Here is a 22,677-nt window from a genome sequence, read left to right on the forward strand (position 1 = left end):
CTGTCAGTCTCAGAGTTTCTCTGGAGGATCTCAGCGAGGTAAAGTCTTTGAGGATAATTTGGGAAAATGCCAGAGGAGGAACAGCGAGAGAAACTATCCCGAGTGATCCGGCAGTGGAACAACAACAGACTGGACCTGTTCGAGATCACTGCCCCTGATCAGGTGAGTCCTGCACACATTATTTATCACCTGTTTATAGACTCTCCTTGCATTTTATTGTATTTACTTGCACTATTTTATCTGTTTTATTGTGTTGCACTGTTGGAAGAGCCTGGGACCTAGGATTTCCATCGACATCACCACACTGTAGCTATTTACAAATGACAATAAAAGCCTTCAATCTTGAATCTTGAAAGAAAAACAATGTTTAAAAGGTTACGTTTATTTGTTTTTGTATCGCATCACAGCAGCAGTACTTCGTGTTTAACACAACTGCTGTAAGAAGTATAACATTGCAGTATTAAAATACTGTTCTGTGTAAAGTATTGTTGAGATCCAGGCCTAGAAGTCATATTCAACGAACTTCACAAAACATATTTGTTAGTTAGAGTTCGTACAGGTAGTGTCTCTACTTTAAAGAGTCCTCTCCTGCTGATGTTCAGGTGTATATCAGTATGTAGTATCTCTACTTTAAAGAGTCCTCTCCTGCTGATGTTCAGATGTATATCAGTATGTAGTGTCTCTACTTTAAAGAGTCCTCTCCTGCTGATGTTCAGGTGTATATCAGTATGTAGTGTCTCTACTTTAAAGAGTCCTCTCCTGCTGATGTTCAGGTGTATATCAGTATGTAGTGTCTCTACTTTAAAGAGTCCTCTCCTGCTGATGTTCAGGTGTATATCAGTATGTAGTGTCTCTACTTTAAAGAGTCCTCTCCTGCTGATGTTCAGGTGTATATCAGTATGAAGTGTCTCTACTTTAAAGAGTCCTCTCCTGCTGATGTTCAGATGTATATCAGTATGTAGTGTCTCTACTTTAAAGAGTCCTCTCCTGCCTGTTCAGGTGTATATCAGTATGTAGTGTCTCTACTTTAAAGAGTCCTCTCCTGCTGATGTTCAGGTGTATATCAGTATGTAGTGTCTCTACTTTAAAGAGTCCTCTCCTGCTGATGTTCAGGTGTATATCAGTATGTAGTGTCTCTACTTTAAAGAGTCCTCTCCTGCTGATGTTCAGGTGTATATCAGTATGTAGTGTCTCTACTTTAAAGAGTCCTCTCCTGCTGATGTTCAGGTGTATATCAGTATGTAGAGTCTCTACTTTAAAGAGTCCTCTCCTGCTGATGTTCAGCTGTATATCAGTATGTAGTGTCTCTACTTTAAAGAGTCCTCTCCTGCTGATGTTCACGTGTATATCAGTATGTAGTGTCTCTTCTTTAAAGAGTCCTCTCCTGCTGATGTTCAGGTGTATATCAGTATGTAGTGTCTCTACTTTAAAGAGTCCTCTCCTGCTGATGTTCAGGTGTATATCAGTATGTAGTGTCTCTACTTTAAAGAGTCCTCTCCTGCTGATGTTCAGGTGTATATCAGTATGTAGTGTCTCTACTGGGACATGTCTCCATGACTTCATGTTCAAAAAGTTCTTTATTGTTCTCATACTGCCTGTGCTGCAGCACCTCTTTTCACCCTCTGTCTGAAACCAGAGCCCAGTCCGCTCTGATTGGTTAGCTGGCCAGCTCTGTTGTGATCAACAGCTTATGGCGCATTTCCACCGCAGGCCTCGCTCGGCCTCGCTCGGCCTCGCTCGGTTTGGTTAGGACTTATTAGGCCCGGCTCACTTTAATGCTGCGCTTCCGTTAACAGTTTAGGAACTGGGGTAGTTACTATAGTAACGCAGTGTAGGCGGGGCGATCGGCTTTTTGGCGGGCGGAGCGACGCTATATACAACTGCCGTGACGTCATCTTCAATGCAACACAACTCACAAAACACACAAAACAATGGAGGATGTGGAAGCCATCGTGTCCTTGCTTCTTGGTATGTGGTTTTTTTATCACAGCAAGAAGGAAAACTTTGTTTCGGAAAAGGCTGCTTATAGCAAGACGTAATACAGAAGAAGCTGAGGGGAGACTTTTTCTCTTTCACACATATGTGTTTGTCAAATGATTTAAACAATTTTTTTTTATCAGAATTGACTATTTAGTAAATATTTGATTTTCAAGTCCTTCCCCATAATAAGAACATTTGAGCAAATATGAAAGTAAAAATAAATACAAATGATCTCTTATCCCCCCTTCTCTTTCTGTTTTTTTTCTAAATACCCCCTTCCAGTTTATTTGTAAAAGGAAATCTTTGACTTTAAGTAATGTAATTTAAATAATGTTTTAGAGGAGGACCTCAAGCAAGCAAACTCAATTTCTTGCTTTAAATCTCTTCTTAAAATTAACTTTTATCTCATGGGATTTTTCCTAACTGATGGTGTTTCTTATTGCTTTATAAATTCATGTATGTTTATTTGTCTCTAGATCTTAATTGGGCTATTTTTACAATTGTTTTTGAGTGATATTGTAGGCTTCCTTTGTTTTTTAAAGATCTACATAAATCTTAGTAGTAATGGTATTAGTTGTAGGCTATTTTTATTATTATTTAGGAAAAATATAGGCCTATAACTTCTGCCTCAAAATGTGAATCTGAATTTTTTTTTTAACGTTGGACTACGACACAATTGTCAGTGTTTTTTTTCTGCTGATTTAAAGCCCTTTAAAATTGTACATTTCAGTTTATGATTGGATTCCAAAACTGTAATTGTGTGTGTGAGTGGCAACCCAGAGACTTTGTTTACATGCTCACGAAAATCAGTTTGCTAATCAGATTATTGCAGGAAATCAGATGATACATTTATCAACAAGAGATAAGATGAGAAGTACTTTATTGAATCCCAATTTGGGAAGTGTTTTTTGTTGCAGCATAAAAAGGCATGGCATGTACAATACAAATAAAAAATAAAATAATGTTTGTATTGCAGCAGCATAAAAAGATATGGCATTATATATATATATATATAGAGAGAGAGAGAGAGAGAGAGAGAGAGAGAGAGAGAGAGAGAGAGAGAGAGAGAGAGAGAGAGAGAGAGAGAGAAAATCAGGACATTCTGATGTACAGTTTCAAAATAAAAGACCTTTGAAGCCTCATATATGAGCTATCATCCCTGTCCCCAAAGGTCTTTTATTTTGAAACTGAATGTCCTGATTCTTTCTGAGTGACTACATGGGGTGTCCTGCTATCACTCTGGAGTGAGATGGATCTATGATACTGGACAGCTTTTGTTTTATTCTCATCTAAAAACAGGGATGATAGCTCATACAATAGAGATTTCAAAGGTCTTTTATTTTGAAACTCTACATCAGAATGTCCTGATTTTTTCTGAGTGACTAGATGGGATGTCCTGCTATCACCCTGAAGTGAAATGAGTCTTTGATACTGGACAGTTTTTGTTTTATTCTCATCTAAACACAGAGGGATGATTTTTTTTTTACTCTACCGCAATGCATAGGATATTCGCGCACCACAATATCACGTGAGGGCTGGCTTGACTAGGTTTTCGCGAATGGAGGCTGGCTTGACCGCAGTTAGTTGGAGCGCTTGGAAAATGTACAGAGACAATTTGTAGTGTTTTACAGAACCCCTGATCCAAATAACTTGATGCATGCACCCATTCTTTCTGTGTTCTTTCAGAATTTGGAGTTTCATGGCGTGATGCGTTTCTATCTGGAGGACGGAGTCTCAGGAAACGTGGCGACAAAGTGTCTACGGGTCAGCAGCAGCTGGAAAACTCTAGAAGTCATTGACACGCTGTCGGAGAAATTCAGACCTGACATGAAGATGCTGACGACGAGCTATTCTCTGTTCGAGATCCACGCCAATAAAGGTAAACACTCCACTCAAACTGTATTTTAAGACGGCAGATTAGTTGGTGATTAATTAAGTTGATGACACTCATTGATAAATGTTTGCAGCTGTTGTTTATTTCAGAGTATTTTTACATATTTTGTATGTGTTTTTGTGTTTTAAGAGCGTAAACTGGAACTGTATGACAGTCCGTTGGTCGTTCAGCTGAACTGGAACAGAGACAACAGAGAGGGACGCTTCGTGCTCAAAAAAGACCAGAAAAGTTTGGAGGTAGGCCTACAGCTCAAAGTTCATTAAATCTGCAGTTTAAACTCTTTTCACCACACAATCTCACTTATATGTCCTTTTTTATGAAATATAAAGGAGAAGAGACAGGAGAAGGAGAAAGGAGGTGTGATGCAGAGCTTCAAGAGGACACTGTCCAGGAAAGACAAGAAGAAAGACAAGAACAGAAATAAAGAAATGGAGGAGAAGAGGTAAAACACTATAGATTTTTCACCATCATATTTCTGCGCAATGTCCAGAATAACCTATTTCCCTTTTAAACAAATATCCAGGTCCACGGAGAATCTGCTGAACAACAACAGCATTTATCTTTCTGACTACGAGACAAAAAAGAGCGGCGGCCTCGGTAAGAAAAATCTACTAACTTAATTAAAAAAGAAAAAAATGGCATGTGTAACCCCGGCAACAGATCACTTAGAGCTGGTGATTACTTCCGTTTATTTCCTGCGTTTCAATGGACAACATAAAAAGGACACTTGAGCTGCGTTTCTCAAGAGATCCTCACGCGACTATGACTTTTACAAAATAAGTTTCCAATAATCAACAGCAAAACATCAATGATCGTATAGTGGTAGTATTTTCATAAGCAATGTGAAACATTAAACATAAATGGTGTACAAAACTCACATACCTGCGTTTCAATGGACAACATAAAAAGGACACATGAGCTGCGTTCTGTAGGAGAAAGCACCACGCTCACGTTAGTTTATTAGCTCAGATTAGCTATTGATGATCACATTAATAAATAATATAAAACAAATAGTAAATCACACAAAAAACATGTTGCTGTGAGCATTAAACGACTAACATTAAACTAAACAAACACAACAGAACGTTATTCAACCGACATAATACATAGCCCCTCTCAAGCAGCTCTCAAGAGATCCTCACGCGCGATGAGAATCTCCCACAATCCATTGTCGTAACAAAGCTACAGTAATGCAGGCACACGTTTGTAACACCAGATGGCGTAATTCTCCAATTTAACCAGGATTTTACACCAACCTTTATAACTCTGTTACAAATGCTGCGAAGTACGATCTGGCACTGAGGTGAGAGTAAAGTGGGGCTGGTGGAGCTGATGGGTGGAACAGAGTGTGAGACAGAAACAGGGTGTGACCAGTGACTAAGAGCCACACGAGGACGATAACGCAAACGGACCGAAATCGATATCAAAAAAGTCTACGCAATAGGCACCAGAAACGTGTCCTTTCACAAGAGACCGCTCGAAAGCACTGGAGACGCTGTAGTACATATGACGGGCCTGTAGGTGGCGCTGTAGTCCTGCCACAAAAGCAGCAAAGAAGACTTCCCGCTCATGGTTGCCCTTCCGTTTATTCTCCGCTGTGGACGCTCTGGCTCTTTTTCTCCCTCCCCGAGGCAAGCGTGTGCTCCTGCTGTAATCCTCTCCGGTAATCCACCAGCAGATGAAAAACACCCACCTCTCCGCCTCTTCCAAGGGACGAGGGGACCAGGCAGCAGAGATTCAGGTTTTTTTCGCCGGCAACAAGTCCGTTAAAGATTAAATCTTCTGGACAAAATTAGAAAAGTGCCGGTCAGAGGTCTTCATTGTTATTTATTGAGCTTTAAAACAAATTGATCACGACAATATATAATAATATAAGAATAAAAAACGGAGCCCCCTTTTCCTCCCCCTCTTCTGACAGCCCAGCAGCTGATCTCTGAGCAGGAGAGGCTGATTGTTATCAGGAAATGATCGTATAGGCGTAAACACGGAGCCTTTTGGCCCCCCAGAGCGTTTCGTTCACAGATCTACCCACTTAGGAAACCGTTATCGTTTTCTACGTTTCCATGTTGGCCTCGTGTGGCCGAACCGTCCAAATGATAGAGAACTGTAGCGGATATGACCGTTATATCGTCCTCGTGTGGCTGGGGCCTAAGGTGGCTGAGAAATGCTAATGCAGAAAATAGGTGAGTGACGGACATAGACTGTGACAAATCCTAGTGATAGAAATCTTTAAAAAATATTATCCTAAATAATGAAACACTGAGGAAAACCCTAATGAAAAATACAAGTCCTAATGAAAAACACCTAAAAAAGTGAATGCTAAATAAATAAAATAAAAACTTAAATTAAAAACGTAATAAAAAATGTAATCCAAGTAAAGAATCCTAAAATGTAAATAAAATCCTAAATAAAATTTAAAAAATCCGTAACCAATTAATTCCTAATAATATATTACAAATATTTAAAAGAAAACTAATACCATTATTTATTAAACTCCTAATAAAAAACAAAAATCCCAATTTAAAAAGGAAATTGCATTAACAAAAAATTCAAAAAATCCTAAATAAATAATATATATATTTCTTTAACTACAGGAGGAAAGCACAAAGACAATCCGCACTTTTCGGATGATCCTGGATTACCGATTGGAGTTACATTCAGTGAATCCTGTGAGTATGAAGAAGCTTTTATTAATAATATATTATAGTTATTCTACCTCCTCTCATAACGCCGGTGTATTTATATATTCCAGCGGAGCACGGCTTCCTGTCTGCGGTGATAAACTACACCAACAGCTCCACGGTTCACTTCCATCTCTCGCCGGCGTTCATCCTGTACGCCGCCGCTCGATCCGCTCTGAAGACACAGCGAGCCACGGAGATCACTAACAAGATGGCCGCCATGACAGGGAGGGTCATCCAGGCAAGAAAACCCCTCACCCTATTACATTTACATTCGTAAGCAAACAAGGCGCCAACAAAAGTGGATTTAGAGGAATATTTCAAATGATTCTTGTTAGAGAAATATCCCTGGTCCCCGGCTTGAGCTTCAATCTCAGGATCCATGTATCTGTGATCCTCTCCAGAATGGAAGTAGTCATCACATGCAGAGCATCAACTAGTTCCTGAACAGTGTCCTTCACATGCTGATATCCAAGAGAGGGAGGTACACAGTCACAAGATTCAGGAATAGAAAGCAATGTTTACTTCAGATTAGCTCCACGTCGGAAATGATCATGCTTGTCACATGTCTCTCTCCATAGAGGCTGAATCATCATGTTAATCACATAGCTATCATATGCCTCAAACAGTCCTGATGCTCTTCTAGGTAATCACACATCCTGTCATGAACACAGCTACAGTTGGGATACCTTTGTTACCATGTTACTCTGATATTGGAAGAAGAGTACATTCAGTATTTTCCCAACAATTCTCATACTTGATTCTGACTCTGTGTTACCCCCAATTCTTTGCTTGTTCCTCACATGCCTCCAAAGTAGTGACCTGCAGCTACGAAATGTATTCAATGTCAAGAAAGTGTGACAGCTGTGTTGTATCACTGTTGCAGAGGCAGCAGGGGATCGCCGGCGCTCTCTCCTTCTGGATGGCCAACACCTCTGAGCTGCTGAACTTCCTGAAACACGACAAAGACCTCGGACCAATCACAGAGCAGAGCCAGCTCAACCTGTCCCACCTGGTGCACACAGCATACAGGTAACCATAGCAACCTAGACACCATTAGAGTCACCAGTACTGACACCAAGACAGCAGTACTGACCACAGACTGTGTTGTACACATATTTTTAAACACCAGCTAAAGACACATCTTTTTAGATGAGCTTTTTTATTAGCAACCCCAAACTTAAATGTTCTTTTAGTCTTTGTTATGTACCTACCTTTATATTGTTTTATTTATTTTATAGGTCTTAATCTTTTTTTCTGTTGTAGCTTACCTATATGTTCACTTTGTTTTATGGGGTTTTATATTTTTATATTTTTGCAATTGTCTTATCTGTCAGAGAGAAACCATTATTTATTTTATTTGTATCATCATACATGTTACCTCCTTGTGTCTATTAACCTGATAAAATGTAAAATGTTGCTGCATGTACCTTTTTAAAGTTCTTAACAAATAATCTAAGGGGAATTTCTTGTTGTTTGTTTTTAACTTGTGATGTATCATTTTGTAAAGCACTTTGAGCTGCATGTGTTTTATGAAAGTTATTATTATTATTATTATAGAGTCACTGTACCAAAAACAGGTTATCAAAAGTGCAAATCAAATCACACATGTGCTCCTACTCAGCCAGAGATCTACCTATTCAAGACACAACAAGTCTTGAGCCATAAAAACAATACACTGTTTGAATTAAAGCTTCCTCACTGAAAAACCAACCATCAATCTGGAATACCAAAAGCAATTGAGTATAAAACTTTAAGAAAGTCGAAACTCTGTTACTTTAACAGGGATTTATACTTAGTTTGTCTAAAGCTCCACAGAGTCAACAATTATTGTGTTGATCTAACAAAATGTTTCTCTGTGCGTGTCTCTGTAGCGGCCTGCTGCAGTGTCTGCAGAGCGAGTTAAGGAAACACCTGCCGACGTTTCTGATCGATCCGGAGCAGCACGGAGCTCTGCCTGCTGGGATAGGTACGGCTTCATTATCCATATATAGTCAGAGTTGGTGTTGAACAGGCTGATGACCTGCATGTCTCTGCTGCGGCACTGTGTCCTGTTTAAAGTTTTTTTTAATGCACTACAAAAACTCGAAATGTTGCCAAGTATATGTGTCTACACCTATAAGACATACTAACTTCAGAAGCAACACTGCAGTGAGATATCGGGTCTTGTTTTTAGACAATGCATCATCTTGTTAAGTCAAAACATCCTATTTTGAGTTGTATCTCAGATGAAACACACATTTTTTTTTTTTTACATATTTATTCGAAAATATTGCAAACATTTCCTGACTCTGCTCAAATATAGTTCAAAAGTAGTTCTCCCAGCTAATCACAAGATCTGATTTATCTTAAAGTGGACCTATCATGCTATATTTGAATAACATAGTGTAGGACCATACCTATATAAGGCATATTTATACTTTTTATTTTTGAAAATACCAAACAGATCATGCATTTTAGCCATTCCTCATTTCGCTCAATTTAACACTGTCTTTGCATGGGCTGATTCTGTGAGAACAGCACCATCTACAGGCCTGGCATATGTACTACAGCGTCTCCAGCGCTTTCCAACAGCAATGTCCGTGGCTGTCTCCTCCTGATTGGTGGAGTTGGCCCAATAGCCGTAGCGCCACTTCTGTGACGTCATAGAAGTGTTCAAATCTGGATCAGTCTGTATCAGATCCATTGCAGCCCCTTTTTAAGAGATTTGGGTATGGAGGAAAATAGAGAGGGTTGTGTTTTCTGACACTTGGTGAGTTCCCTGGAACACCGGGGACACATATTCATGTATACAAGACGTACAAAAGTGCATTGTGCATGATCGGTCACCTTTTTAATATCCCATCTTATTTTAAGAAATCTTACCAAGCAGATTTTCACTTGTTCTATTGGCAGATTTTTGTACTTATTTCAAGTGAAAACAACTTGTTTTTGGAGCAGCATTTTTTCCAGTGTGTTTCAGAGTTGGTTCTGAACACCCTGATGAACGGCATGTCTCTGCTGCGGCACGGCGGCCTGTTTGAATAAAGTTTTTTTTAATCTTTCAGAGCTGGTTCTGAACACCCTGATGAACGGCATGTCTCTGCTGCGGCGCTGCAGGGCTAACCCCGCCCTCACCATCCAGCTCTTCTCGCAGCTCTTCCACTTCATCAGCTGCTGGCTCTTTAACCAGCTGATGGTCCCAGAGCCCGGGGCCCCCGGCCTGCGCTCTCACTACTGGGGGGCCACTCTGCGTCAGAGGCTGAGCGCCATCGAGGCCTGGGCGGAGAGGCAGGGCCTGGAGCTGGCTGCTGACTGCCACCTGGGACACATCCTCCAGGTCAGACCCTCCTAGACCACACGTCTGAATATTTGTATAAAAAAGATTGGACTGGGATTGATTTAGTATTTAAGCAAGGTCTTCTGACCCCAATATGCAACTGGGAAATGCATGGTCTTATCTGACAGTTTATTGGGATTTTTTTATATTATTTTCTATATTTAGGTTTTATTAGGATTTAAATTCGTTTTTGTAAAAATAATTATTTAAGATTTTTTTTAATTCAGGATTTAGTTCTTTAATTAGGCTTTTCTACCTTAAAACCTCAGAATAAAGGTTATTTTCACCATTTATTACCAGGGCTGTACTAATTGTGGTTAGTTTTTTTACCTTTAAAACTTATATTGGGAGGCGTGTGGCGCAGTGCGTTAATGCGCTGATCTTCCAATCAGGGGATAGCAAGTTCGAGTCCCACTGCAGTCAGCATGTCGTTGTGTCCCTGAGACACTTCACCCCAAATTGCTCCTGTGGGGATTGCCCACAAAAGCGTCTAACAAGTAACATGTAATGTAATATTGAGGTTTTCGAATTACATGTTAAAATCTGACGTCATATTCCTTAACGTTATCACCTAAAAAACCTGGAAAATAATAGATTTTTTAAGGACTGCCAGCCACTAACGAAAATGTTGAAAAATATCCATCCCAGTTTCTCAGAGTCCAAGATGTCCAAATTCACTTGATATGATATAAAACAGAGAAAAGCAGCAAACCTCCAGGTTAGAGAGGCTGGAAACTGTGAAGACATTTCTGAAGGAACAATTTATTTTACAATGAATCCACTTAAAAACAGTTGGAGACATTTGTTTCTGTGGATCGACTACAAGTTGCAGCTCTATATTTAGGGTTATTGTTCTTATATTAAAATAATTTATGTTGCTGTTATTTAATAAAGGTGCATGCTTTCCTTTGTATGATATGAGCACAGTAGTCTTTCAGGCTAAACGGCAACACATAAGAATTGCAGCAGAATATTTGGTTAGATTTCAAAAAGGTCCATTTTGGACTTTACAACGCTCCGGGGTAATATCTAAAACCTTCAATTTAGCTAACACTGCAATTAAATATATCGACTAATAATATAATACTAATCAGGGTTTTGTCTGAACCGGGGAACAGGTGCGCTGCGCTCTCATACCAAAATGCAGATTTTCCAAGTGATGCCAGAACACAATATTTCTGTTTGTCGAAAATGATGTAGTTACTCCAAAAATATGAAAATTGTGTCAAATAGAGATGTCCCGATCCGATCACGTGATCGGGGATCGGAGCCGATCACGTGATTTTCAAAAGATCGGAATCGGGAGAAAAAAATCGGGGATCGGGATTTAATTTTTTTTTTTTTAATACTTTTATTTTATTTTGTATTCAATGTTACAAAACAAAAATGACCATGTTCAAGTCTTAAAGTCATCATGTATGTGTTGCTTCTTTGGGGCTTGTTTTCATAGACCTGGTTGCTTATTTCTCTCAAATCTGGCAACAGAGTGGGCAGGGCGCAGTGTCTAATTGTAGCAGTAAGCTAACGAGTACTGATAAGCTTTATTTTGTTTTGATCCAATGCTGCACAACTGAACTGATCCAATGCTGCTGTGAAAGAAAGAAGCTATATCCATGTTGGATAGAATATCCAATTTAAATAAAAAAATAATCTTAAGGGACAACTTGAATGCTTTTTTTTCTCTTAATGCATTGCATAAAGATCAGATCGGGAAAAGTCGGTATCGGCAAATTGTCAAAATCAAATGATCGGAAGCAAAAAAAGGTGATCGGGACATCCCTAGTGCCGAATAGAGCGTCAGACGGCATAGAACCGCTTCTGTTATGTCTTGAAGACATTAAAGCCTGGATGTCTTTAAACTTTTTAAAATTCAATGAAAATAAGACAGAAGTGATGGTGTTCGGTCCCAGTGGCTCATGTAAACTCCCTCCTGTTGACTTGGGCCCCTTGATGCATTACAGGAAGCCAACAGTGACAAACTTGGGTTTTAAGATGGACAGTGATTTTAAACTTGACCGGCAAATTGGGGCAGTAGTGAAGTCCAGCTTTTTTTATCTTAGGCAGCTGGCAAAGGTGAAGCCCTTCCTTGGACACAAGCACTTTGAAATAGTAATCCATGCCTTTATTACATCTCGGCTGGATTACTGTAATGCACTGTATTTTGGAGTCAGCCAGTCCTCCCTCGCACGTCTCCAGTTAGTCCAAAATGCTGCCGCACGCCTTCTAACTGGAACACGTAAGAGGGAGCACATTACTCCCATTTTAGCCTCCCTCCACTGGCTGCCTGTGCATTTTAGAGTCCATTTTAAGATTCTTTTATTTGTTTTTAAATCTTTTAACGGTCTCGCCCCGCCGTACCTCTCAGAGCTGCTCCATCCTTACTCTCCTGCCCGGTGCCTCAGGTCAGCTGATCAGCTGCTCCTGGAGGTACCGAGGTCTAAACGGAAGCTCAGAGGGGATAGAGCCTTTTCCGCTGCCGGTCCCAAACTGTGGAATGGCCTCCCATTGACCATTAGACAAGCCCCTTCACTGTCCATTTTTAAAACTCGCCTAAAAACCCATTTTTATTCCTTGGCTTTTAACCCAGCATGAGACTCTGTTTCTGTTTGTTTTTATATGCTTCATTGGTTTTGTTGTTTTTATATTGTTATTTATTGTTGTTTTGTTTTTGTTTTTTATGGCGTGTACAGCACTTTTGTTTCAGCTCCGGCTGTTTTGAAAAGGGCTTAATAAATAAAGTTGAGTTGAGTTGAGAGAGCTTTGTTTTTACGGAGCACTGACATGTGTTTTTGTTTACGTTCGCACCGCCATCTTGTATACGTGTGTCATGTTCTCGTGAGAATTCATATCTTATATACAATATCAGCGCCAAAGTATTGCCCTCATACTATATTTTCCTGGAAAAACCCCTGCTAATATTAGTGTAGACTCATTATTGAACACAATCAATAGAGATGCAAACCAAACAGGTGCTGTACACTTCGAATGTGAACTCTGCATAAAGCTTCTCTGTTTGTAAGGTGACACATTTCTGATGTTGTAGCTATGCAGTTTGTATCTCAGCACACACTTCAGTCGGTACTAGCAATGTAAATAGCTTTGTCGTCTGTTTCCAGGCAACCACGCTCCTGACCATGAACAAGTACAGCCTGCAGGACGTGAAGGCGGTGGTGAACAGCTGCTTCAGACTCAACTCTCTGCAGCTGCACACCTTACTGTCAGGATACCTGTACGCCAACAACGAGCCCCACATCCCCCCCGTGAGTCCTGGAACACCATAGACTGTATATAAAGCTTTACACCTGTAGCTGCACTCAGGCCACTTTCCATGTTTCAAACTACAGTATGATGATGCACTAATTTAAATATGCATGTTCTCTCATTTTCAGATTTTTAAAAAAATATTGTTTGTTCTGAATTCTGACTTTATTTTCTGAAAAAATAGTCTCAGAAAGAAAACACAATAAATGAATTACTCAGGAAACAAAATCCCGGAAAATAAATGTTTTAAAAAGTATATATTTTTATGAAGAAAAACATTTCAGAAAAAAAAGTATTGAGAATTCTGACTTTTTTCTCAGAACTGAGAAGTGTTGTATACAATTGTTTATCATTAACCTATATCTGCAAAGTAGCTAAATGTATTAAATAAATGTAGTGGAGTCAAAGTAGAAAGTAGAAAAAATAGGAGTTTAAAGTAGCATAAAATAAGTACTTTTGGTTTTAATTAGAAAAGGAGCTGGCCATCAGTAACAAACAGACATTTTTATTACACGGTTTAGTTGAATACTCTATTCTGATTGGTCCATTCAGAACATGTGACTACTCCAGTAGAACAGACCACTGTCAAGGACTGTAATGACTGTTGCTAAGAAAGATCGAGAGAGAGAAATGAAAGGAGGTTCAAATTAAAAAAAAATCTTAATAATGAAATGTTTCCACACAAATCATGTTTTGCAAATTATTTGGCGGCCCACTTGCAATGCCTTCGCGGGCCACTAGGGGCCCCGGCCCAGAGGTTGGGAACCGCTGCTCTACAGTCATCAGCAGGAATGTCCTCAGTATTCCCCCGTCCTGCCTCAGAGTGATTCATCTGAACAACCTTCAACCCTAATACTGTGTGTCTTCAGGAGGTGGTGGAAGCCGTGGTGTTGCTGTCTGGGTCCACAGCGGATCAGCTGATCCTGAGCGAGGGTCGGGAGGTGTTTCTGCAGGAGAGTCTGGACCTGCAGCTTCCCTTCCTGCTGCCTGAGGGGGGGTACAACTGCTTCTCCATCACAGGGACCCCTGCTGGGCTGAGGGACTTCCTGGAGCCCATCTGCAGGAAAGGTCTGGGATTCTCATAGTCTGTCATATATATTAAATATGAAAATACTGTTAAACACTTGTTTTTATTTAAGGCATTTTTACTTAAAATGTGTTACCATAAATTATATTTCCTTTTTATTTATTTTAATCTCTTTCTTTTTTAATCTTAAAATAGAATATATTATTATTACAATTATATTTATAATATTAATTATTCTTATTATGTATCCAAGTCTTTTTACTCCACATTTTATATTATAATTATTAAAATTAATTGTATTTTTGTTTATATTTAACTAAGAATATTAACCTAATATCTGGTATTATTATGATTATTACTTTGTTTACAAATATTCGTATTGTTCTAATTATTAATAATATCATTATTATTATATATTTTTTATCATTAACTTTGTCTATTTGACTTATTATTTATTACCACTGTCTCTCCATGTATAAAGGAATTTACCGTGGGCTTTTAAATGTCCGGAGAGAGGCGTTGAAATGGATAAACTTAACTCTACGACCCAAAAATAAAATGAATACAATATTAAAGAAATCAAAAAAGCTAAATGTTTGTTTCTCCTCCAGGTCTGTGCTGTTTAACGTCTCAGTCGAACTCCAGAGGAGACTGGACCGTGTTCTTCAGTGAAACAGATTCCTCTGCAGAGAGCACATACATGGTAACATACAACACATGATGTTCAAATATAATAACATGTTCAAATATAAAACACTTATGGAGCAATCAATACATTACTTTCATCTACAGCAGTGCTTCTCAAAGTGTGGTCCGCGGACCACTGGTGGCCCGTGAGCCACGTGAGTGGTCCGTGAGTATATTGGTAAAATTTCACATTTGAAATAAATAAATAAATTAAAGTTTTCCGCACTCTCGCTGGAATATCTCCGCAATGGAGCGAGCTTAAGTTCCACTTTCAGTTGCATGATATAGCCCAGCGCAACCCCTTCCTCACACATGTTGCCACTGGTTTGTACCATTTTCAGTTGATTTGTAATCTGTTCTAGAAAAACGATGTGTTTTTGGATATTTGTGGAGTTAGGTGGTCCGCGAGTGTTTTTTTTATTGGTTAAGTGGTCCTTGGTATGAAAAAGTTTGAGAAACACTGATCTACAGGAACCATACGAATGCCTAAAGTTTACGCTGTTTCAGGACGTTTAGTTTAAACATCCATTTTTATATGTGTTACAGCTAGGGGTGTAACAACTAATCGACTTAATCGATTAAAATCGATTACCAAATTAGTTGGCAACTAATTCAGTCGTCGATTCGTTGGTGACGTCATCACATGTGTTCTACACCCCGTTAAGCTCCAACGTTATCGCTCTTTTTTATCGGTACAGGAGACATTTAAAAACATATGTCATATGTATTATTGCTACATAAACATTATATCGCAGTTTTAGTGTCGCCAACTCAGTTTCTAATATGCAATATGACTACAAAATGCGTCTATAATGTATTTTCGATCTTCCCAATTCAGACGAGAGATCTCTCCCCCGCCTGCTTGCGAGGGGGCGGGGCAGTTTACACACACACGCAGGAGATGGCGGAGAGAACGCGCTCCGAGGTGTGGTTAAACTTTAGCCGTCTCGATGTGGACAATGCTCGTTACCAAAAGTGCAATAACAGTTTATCATATAAAGGCGGTAAAACGAGCAATTTGTCTAAACATTTAGCAAAAGTGCACCACATTCAGATGGAGGAATGCACCGGGTTCCACTGTCTTTCTAGTAGCTCTGTAGCCCCGTCCACGAGTAACGTTTCCACGTCAGGTGTTATGTATGCTAGCAGCAACACAGAGTTAACTCAGTTATAAAAACATAGGTTAATGATTAGAGGTAACTGAGTTATTTTGTTAAAGTTTCAGCTATTCTGTTTACAGTTCTGTCATCACATTATTTAATATGATTTGTTAAAACATTGTTGTTTCTTTTGATTTGAAACATTATGCATTTAATTTAAATAAAAAGCAATGTTAGTTTTGTTCACAATTTGTTTAGTTAGTTTACCTTATTTCTTGTCAAAAGAACCGTTAATACTATCGTTAAAAGGACCGGATCGATAAGCAGTATTGATATAAGTAGTAGTACAGTTAAAACCTTAACGATCCGAATAATCGATTAATCGTTTCATTAATCGATAGATTAATCGATTATCAAATTAGTCGTTTGTTGCAGCCCTAGTTACAGCTCAGCTTCCAGTTCTTCTAGCAACAGATTTAAACTCTTGGCTTCTTGATGTAAAACACTTCACCTTCAAATTCTTCCCTTCTTTATTTAATTGATGTAACATTTCAGGAATGCAAAGCAACGTATTTGCACTTAAAAGTTGTGAAAGATGCTTTGAAACTTCAGCTCTCATCATCCTCACGTATTTTCTGCAGGAGTTGCATGTTGTAGTTTATTTATTTGTGTTTTCTTCACAAGGCCGTCCACAGAGAGCCGGAGGTGGAGACGATCACTCTGAAGAAACCTCTCAACAGCGGGATGGGGGTCAGCATCGTGGCTGCTAAGGTGACCGCATCAAACTCTGAAATATTAGAGAGGACATAATTCCAGGTGTATATCAGTATGTAGTGTCTCTACTTTAAAGAGTCCTCTCCTGCTGATGTTCAGGTGTATATCAGTATGTAGTGTCTCTACTTTAAAGAGTCCTCTCCTGCTGATGTTCAGGTGTATATCAGTGTGTAGTGTCTCTACTTTAAAGAGTCCTCTCCTGCTGATGTTCAGGTGTATATCAGTATGTAGTGTCTCTACTTTAAAGAGTCCTCTCCTGCTGATGTTCAGATATCAGTATTTAGTGTCTCTACTTTAAAGAGTCCTCTCCTGCTGATGTTCAGATATCAGTATTTAGTGTCTCTACTTTAAAGAGTCCTCTCCATCTGATGTTCAGATATCAGTATTTAGTGTCTCTACTTTAAAGAGTCCTCTCCTGCTGATGTTCAGGTGCATACAGTATGTAGTGTCTCTACTTTAAAGAGTTCTCTCCTGCTGATGTTCAGATATCAGTATTTAGTGTCTCTACTTTAAAGAGTCCTCTCCTGCTGATGTTCAGATATCAGTATTTAGTGTCTCTACTTTAAAGAGTCCTCTCCTGCTGATGTTCAGGTGCATACAGTATGTAGTGTCTCTACTTTAAAGAGTCCTCTCCTGCTGATGTTCAGATATCAGTATTTAGTGTCTCTACTTTAAAGAGTCCTCTCCTGCTGATGTTCAGGTGTATATCAGTATGTAGTGTCTCTACTTTAAAGAGTCTTCTCCTGCTGATGTTCAGGTGTATATCAGTGTGTAGTGTCTCTACTTTAAAGAGTCCTCTCCTGCTGATGTTCAGGTGTATATCAGTGTGTAGTGTCTCTACTTTAAAGAGTCCTCTCCTGCTGATGTTCAGGTGTATATCAGTATGTAGTGTCTCTACTTTAAAGAGTCCTAACACCTACAGTATAGAACACACTGCAGGAGAGGGAACACCTCTTTGAAAACACTAAAACGATCTGCTAATGAATGACTTCTCTTTTTTTCGGCTCCAGGGAGCGGGCAGGGCAAACCTCGGGATTTATATCAAATCTATTGTGAAGGGAGGACCGGCTGAAATGGTGAGAGATAATGCATTTCTGATTCAGTTTAATCGTTTATCTTGTACAAAATAGTGTTTTTCTCTCATGCCTCCACTGTGAACGGAGTATCCAAAATGTTATGAAAGTCCTATTGAACTGAAGTTTTAACAACAGCAAAACTATTTGAAATCATCGGTTCACAAACTCATGCAGAATAATTAAGTCTCCCTTATGGCCCGTCCACAAAGCTTCAACGCTTCTGCCCATCCACTTTGAATGGGGTGACGTCACGCTTTGCCGAACTGCATGATGAAAGTGGGCGATTCGTTCACTGTGGAGGCATGGGAGAAAGCTTTCTTCACAAATGTAAAGTAATTCATTTAAAGATGGTTATGTTGTGGGGACATGTTGCCTTTGACTTGAGATGTGGAGTCTGCAGAATGATTAAAAACGTGGGTGTGCAACTGTGGCTGTGAGGGAGTGCGGTCGGCTTTCAACCAGAAGGTTATTGGTTCGATCCCAGCCCGTGCAGCCAACATGTGGATGTATCCCTGGGCGAGATACTGAACCGGGAGTTGCTCCTGATGTGAATGCGTGAGAGTGTGAGAGTGTGAATGTTAGCTTCCCTAGAGCAAGTGGTACTGCTCTGAATGAATGAGGTGTGAATGACTCGTAGTATAAGTACAGTCTACGTATTTATTCAAAGACAACAAAAATAATTGGATTAACTTTGATTTGTGCAGAACAGCAGGTTGACAGCGGGGGATCAGCTGCTCAGTGTCGACGGCCACAGTCTGGTTGGACTCAGTCAGGAAAGGTAATGCCTTTTTTTTTTTTTTAAATGCCTGGTTAAAGTTTTAAATAAATCTTAAATATCACAACATTTATTTGCGAAAACATTCACTCCTCCAGAAGTTATATCTTAAAGGGGACCTATCATGCAAAATGCACTTTTGTACGTCTTTTATACATGAACATGTGTCCCCGGTGTTCCAGGGAACTCACCAAGTGTCAGAAAACACAACCCTCTCTATTTTCCTCCATACCCAAATCTCTTAAAAAGGGGCTGCAACGGATCTGATACAGACTGATCCAGATTTGAACACTTCTATGACGTCACAGAAGTGGCGCTACGGCTATTGGGCCAACTCCACCAATCAGGAGGAGACAGCCACGGACATTGCCGTTGGAAAGCGCTGGAGACGCTGTAGTGCATATGCCAGGCCTGTAGATGGTGCTGTTCTCACAGAATCAGCCCATGATGCAAAGACAGTGTTAAATTGAGCGAAATGAGGAATGGCTAAAATGCATGATCTGTTTGGTATTTTGAAAAATGAAAAGTATAAATATGCCTTATATAGGTATGGACCTACACTATGTTATTCAAATATAGCATGATATCCACTTTAAACACTTTCCTGACTTTTCTTTGAGTGAAAAGTCTTGCAGCTTTTGATGTGTTGCAATGAGGTTTTGGAGTAATTATACCGTTTTTGACGAACAGAAATATTGTTTTCTGGCATCACTTTAACATTTGACCAGGGAAAATCAGCATTTTGGTTTTAGGGCGCAGCGCCCCCGTTACCCGGTTTACACAAAACCCTTTATATATTTGAAAGAAATGCACATTAATCAACATGAACACTTGAGTCCATCATGTAAATGTGCCAGATGTAGCAATAGAGGCTAATTCTCGTCTGCAGTCCCTGGCAGGTTAATGGCATTAAAGGTCCCCTATTCTACTGTTTTCCATCAATATATTACAGGTCTCAGATATATACAAAACATGTCTCTGAAGTGTTTGGCTCCAAACACCAAACAGATCATTGCAGCATTACCCATAATCCCCTCTGTTTCAGCCCTGTTTCCAAAGTGCTGATTCTCTGTCTGTTACTTTAGATGAAAATAAGGAGCCCCTCCCCACGCCCCTCTGAGAGATTTGGTTAGAAAGAACTCAATGGTGCTCTAGGAGGAGATTCAGGTGATAAGGTTGGGGGGGGCGTTACCTTGGTTGCTGATTGGCTAATGGTTACACAAGACAAAACATCGTTATGACATCATAAAGTGGCCAAAATCTGATCTGCTCATTTTCAGACAGGTTTTTATAGAAATGGATCAAAAAGAGAGAGAATCTTTTTTCCTGAAACTTTCAGAGTCTCTTTCCACAGAGGGGACACATGTACATGTAGAAGAGACATGGAGAAGAGGGGACACATGCTGATGTAGAAGAGACATGAAGAAGAGGGGACACATGTTGATGTAGAAGAGACATGAAGAAGAGGGGACACATGTTGATGTAGAAGAGACATGAAGAAGAGGGGACACATGTTGATGTAGAAGAGACATGAAGAAGAGGGGACACATGTTGATGTAGAAGAGACATGAAGAAGAGGGGACACATGTTGATGTAGAAGAGACATGAAGAAGAGGGGACACATGTTGATGTAGAAGAGACATGGAGAAGAGGGGACACATGTTGATGTAGAAGAGACATGAAGAAGAGGGGACACATGTTGATGTAGAAGAGACATGAAGAAGAGGGGACACATGTTGATGTAGAAGAGACATGAAGAAGAGGGGACACATGTTGATGTAGAAGAGACATGGAGAAGTGGATTTTGCAGAATAGGTGAACTTTAAAATGTGAAAAATATACACAATAATCTGCATATTCACCATATTGTGTCGGGGGATGGCTTGAAATACTACCATAATATAATATAATGTAAAATAATCGTACTTGTTGCAGGGCAGCAGCGATCATGATGCACACCGGCCCCGTGGTGGCGCTACAGGTGGAGAAGTCTGCAGCGAGGCTCCACGGCCTCGAGGCTCTGCTGAACACAGGTGAGTAACCAAACACTATGAAGAGTCTTTATATTCCTGCTGGTCATGAGTCTTTAAATGAAAACCTTTGCTTGCTCGTGAAGGCGATCAGAGCCAGGCTAAACCCATCGGAGAGACTCTGCTGCTGCAGGGAGGAAACAGGAGGCGCAGAGAACAGCTGATGCAGAAAAACAGACAGCTGTTCCGATCCAACCCAAACATGACCGGTGAGACAGAAAAACACATTTATCGCCATAACATGTTAAAAAATACGTTTTTTTTCACTAACTTTGTCTGTTTGTGTTTTGTCTAGAACTTCACCATCAGTTAGCATTAGCTCATTAACATATTTAAACATGACATCATTGACTTTGACTTTTACCCTTATCACCTAAAGTGTATTTATTATTTTGTCTTTGTTTATTCAGACCTTTCCTCTGAAGATGAAGCTGTGGTGAGAGGAAACAACATGGCTGCTGTCTCCAGTGTGAACCTCCGTGCTCCTGATGTGAGATTTCTCTACATTTATCAGACTTTTTCCGTAAAATTCAAACACAATGTGCTCAATTCACAGCAAGACTTGGAACACCAGGTCTAACATTTCCTGTTGTTTGTCTTGTCTTACCCCGGCTGATACTTCACTAAATCCACTGTTTTAAATTGTTCCCTATATTGCCCCTATGCCCTGTAAGGTGTCCTTGGGTGTTATGAAAGGCGCCCCCCAAAATAAATGTATTAATTATTAATTAAAAAGTAGACATATTTGACTTTTTAATGTTTAAAGTTACCAGAACACATGCTAAAATGATTGTGTGGTAATATTAAATAACTGAGTTTAGAGTCTTCCTTTTTCGTTTTTATTCCTTGTAACATTTTTTAAATCAGTATAAATAAGAGTGTGAGCTAAATAAAGATGAATGCATTGTTTGACGTCCTTAAACACGTGTTTTCTCAGGCGTATCACAGGGAGTACTTGACCCTCCCGACCCCTAAGTCCTCTCATGAGAAGCAGAGGTCTGACTCCGCTCTGCAAACCTTCACCGTGTCTCTGAAACCTGCAGAGAGCAGCAGGACCTGCATGGTGAGGACCATTATCTAATACTACAGTCTACAAATCCAGTAACATTGGGGTAAACTTGTGCGATAATGCTTCTCACATAAAGTTACATCGCTCTAAGGTAAGTTACAAACAAATATCTACAGGAAACATAGTGTATGAGTAATTTACCTCAATAATTGAATGTATTATATGTTTATGTTCTGCTGTATTTCCCTGTCTATCCCCTCCTGTAGCGCCAGGCTCTGTCCCAGGAGAACCTGTGTGTGAACAGGGACAGAGAAAGCGACCGACAGCGCCCCCTGCTGGACGGGAGGCAGGCGGCTCTGAGAGACCTCCCCTCCTTCCCTCTGAGGTCCTGTGTTTCCACTGACCTGCTCTCAGAGAGACAGCAGGGGGTCCGCAGCAGCAGCAGCAGCTGCAGCAGCAGCAGTGCCGGCATCTGGAGGAACCCGTTCCCCCAGAACCAGTTCCTCCAGAACCAGAACCCGACTCCCTCCTCTCAGCCCGTCCGCATCGACATCCCCCTCCCCCGAACCGTCAGCTCCAGACCTCCTCTCACCTCCTTCCTGCAGGGGAGCAGAGTCAGTGATGGAAGCCTCCAGAGACCCTCCTCCAATAAACCCCAGGTCAGCATCCCCTTGGACTGTTTGTGTCTTGTGTCTTAATTTCTCTAATGTACATTGCCTTGTTTTCAATGTCGCTGAAACGCAAATCATTTCCCAATTTCGGATCAATAAAGTACTTATCAATCTATCTATCAATAAACCCCAGGTCAAGTAACATTTAGTCAAGTACTGTACTTAAAGGTGGGGTAGGTAGTTCACTTCAGAAACACTTGTTATATTCCATGGAATGCTCTTAACGTCCAGATAGCAATGAATAAATTAAATGCTTTGACAATAAATCCATAAAAATTCATCTGTGGAAGCCGTAGCGCTGAAAAAAGCACGACCAATCATCTGAGCCGGCCCGGCTAAAGTAACTGGATGGCCTACCTGCCTGTCAGCCTTCCATCTGTGCACAAACTTATC

General features: G+C 40.1%; 1 protein-coding gene across 1 annotated transcript in view; it reads left to right on the top strand.

Moving 5' to 3' along the window:
* afdnb (afadin, adherens junction formation factor b) overlaps window positions 1-22,677 on the top strand; it is a 26,247-nt gene continuing 3,570 nt past the window's right edge. The window contains exons 1-21 of the mRNA XM_079694245.1: window positions 1-162; window positions 3,667-3,859; window positions 4,004-4,110; window positions 4,204-4,316; window positions 4,398-4,471; window positions 6,469-6,543; window positions 6,627-6,796; window positions 7,442-7,587; window positions 8,430-8,524; window positions 9,603-9,874; window positions 12,991-13,134; window positions 14,005-14,203; window positions 14,774-14,865; window positions 16,634-16,720; window positions 17,734-17,799; window positions 18,504-18,577; window positions 20,510-20,607; window positions 20,691-20,813; window positions 21,015-21,094; window positions 21,542-21,667; window positions 21,880-22,272. Coding sequence (XP_079550371.1) covers window positions 67-162; window positions 3,667-3,859; window positions 4,004-4,110; window positions 4,204-4,316; window positions 4,398-4,471; window positions 6,469-6,543; window positions 6,627-6,796; window positions 7,442-7,587; window positions 8,430-8,524; window positions 9,603-9,874; window positions 12,991-13,134; window positions 14,005-14,203; window positions 14,774-14,865; window positions 16,634-16,720; window positions 17,734-17,799; window positions 18,504-18,577; window positions 20,510-20,607; window positions 20,691-20,813; window positions 21,015-21,094; window positions 21,542-21,667; window positions 21,880-22,272 — 2,823 coding nt within the window. The 5' untranslated portion in view covers window positions 1-66. The remainder of the gene's footprint in view (window positions 163-3,666; window positions 3,860-4,003; window positions 4,111-4,203; window positions 4,317-4,397; window positions 4,472-6,468; window positions 6,544-6,626; window positions 6,797-7,441; window positions 7,588-8,429; window positions 8,525-9,602; window positions 9,875-12,990; window positions 13,135-14,004; window positions 14,204-14,773; window positions 14,866-16,633; window positions 16,721-17,733; window positions 17,800-18,503; window positions 18,578-20,509; window positions 20,608-20,690; window positions 20,814-21,014; window positions 21,095-21,541; window positions 21,668-21,879; window positions 22,273-22,677) is intronic.

This window comes from Notothenia rossii (assembly GCF_949606895.1).
Source record: "Notothenia rossii genome assembly, chromosome: 7".
NCBI lineage: Eukaryota > Metazoa > Chordata > Actinopteri > Perciformes > Nototheniidae > Notothenia > Notothenia rossii.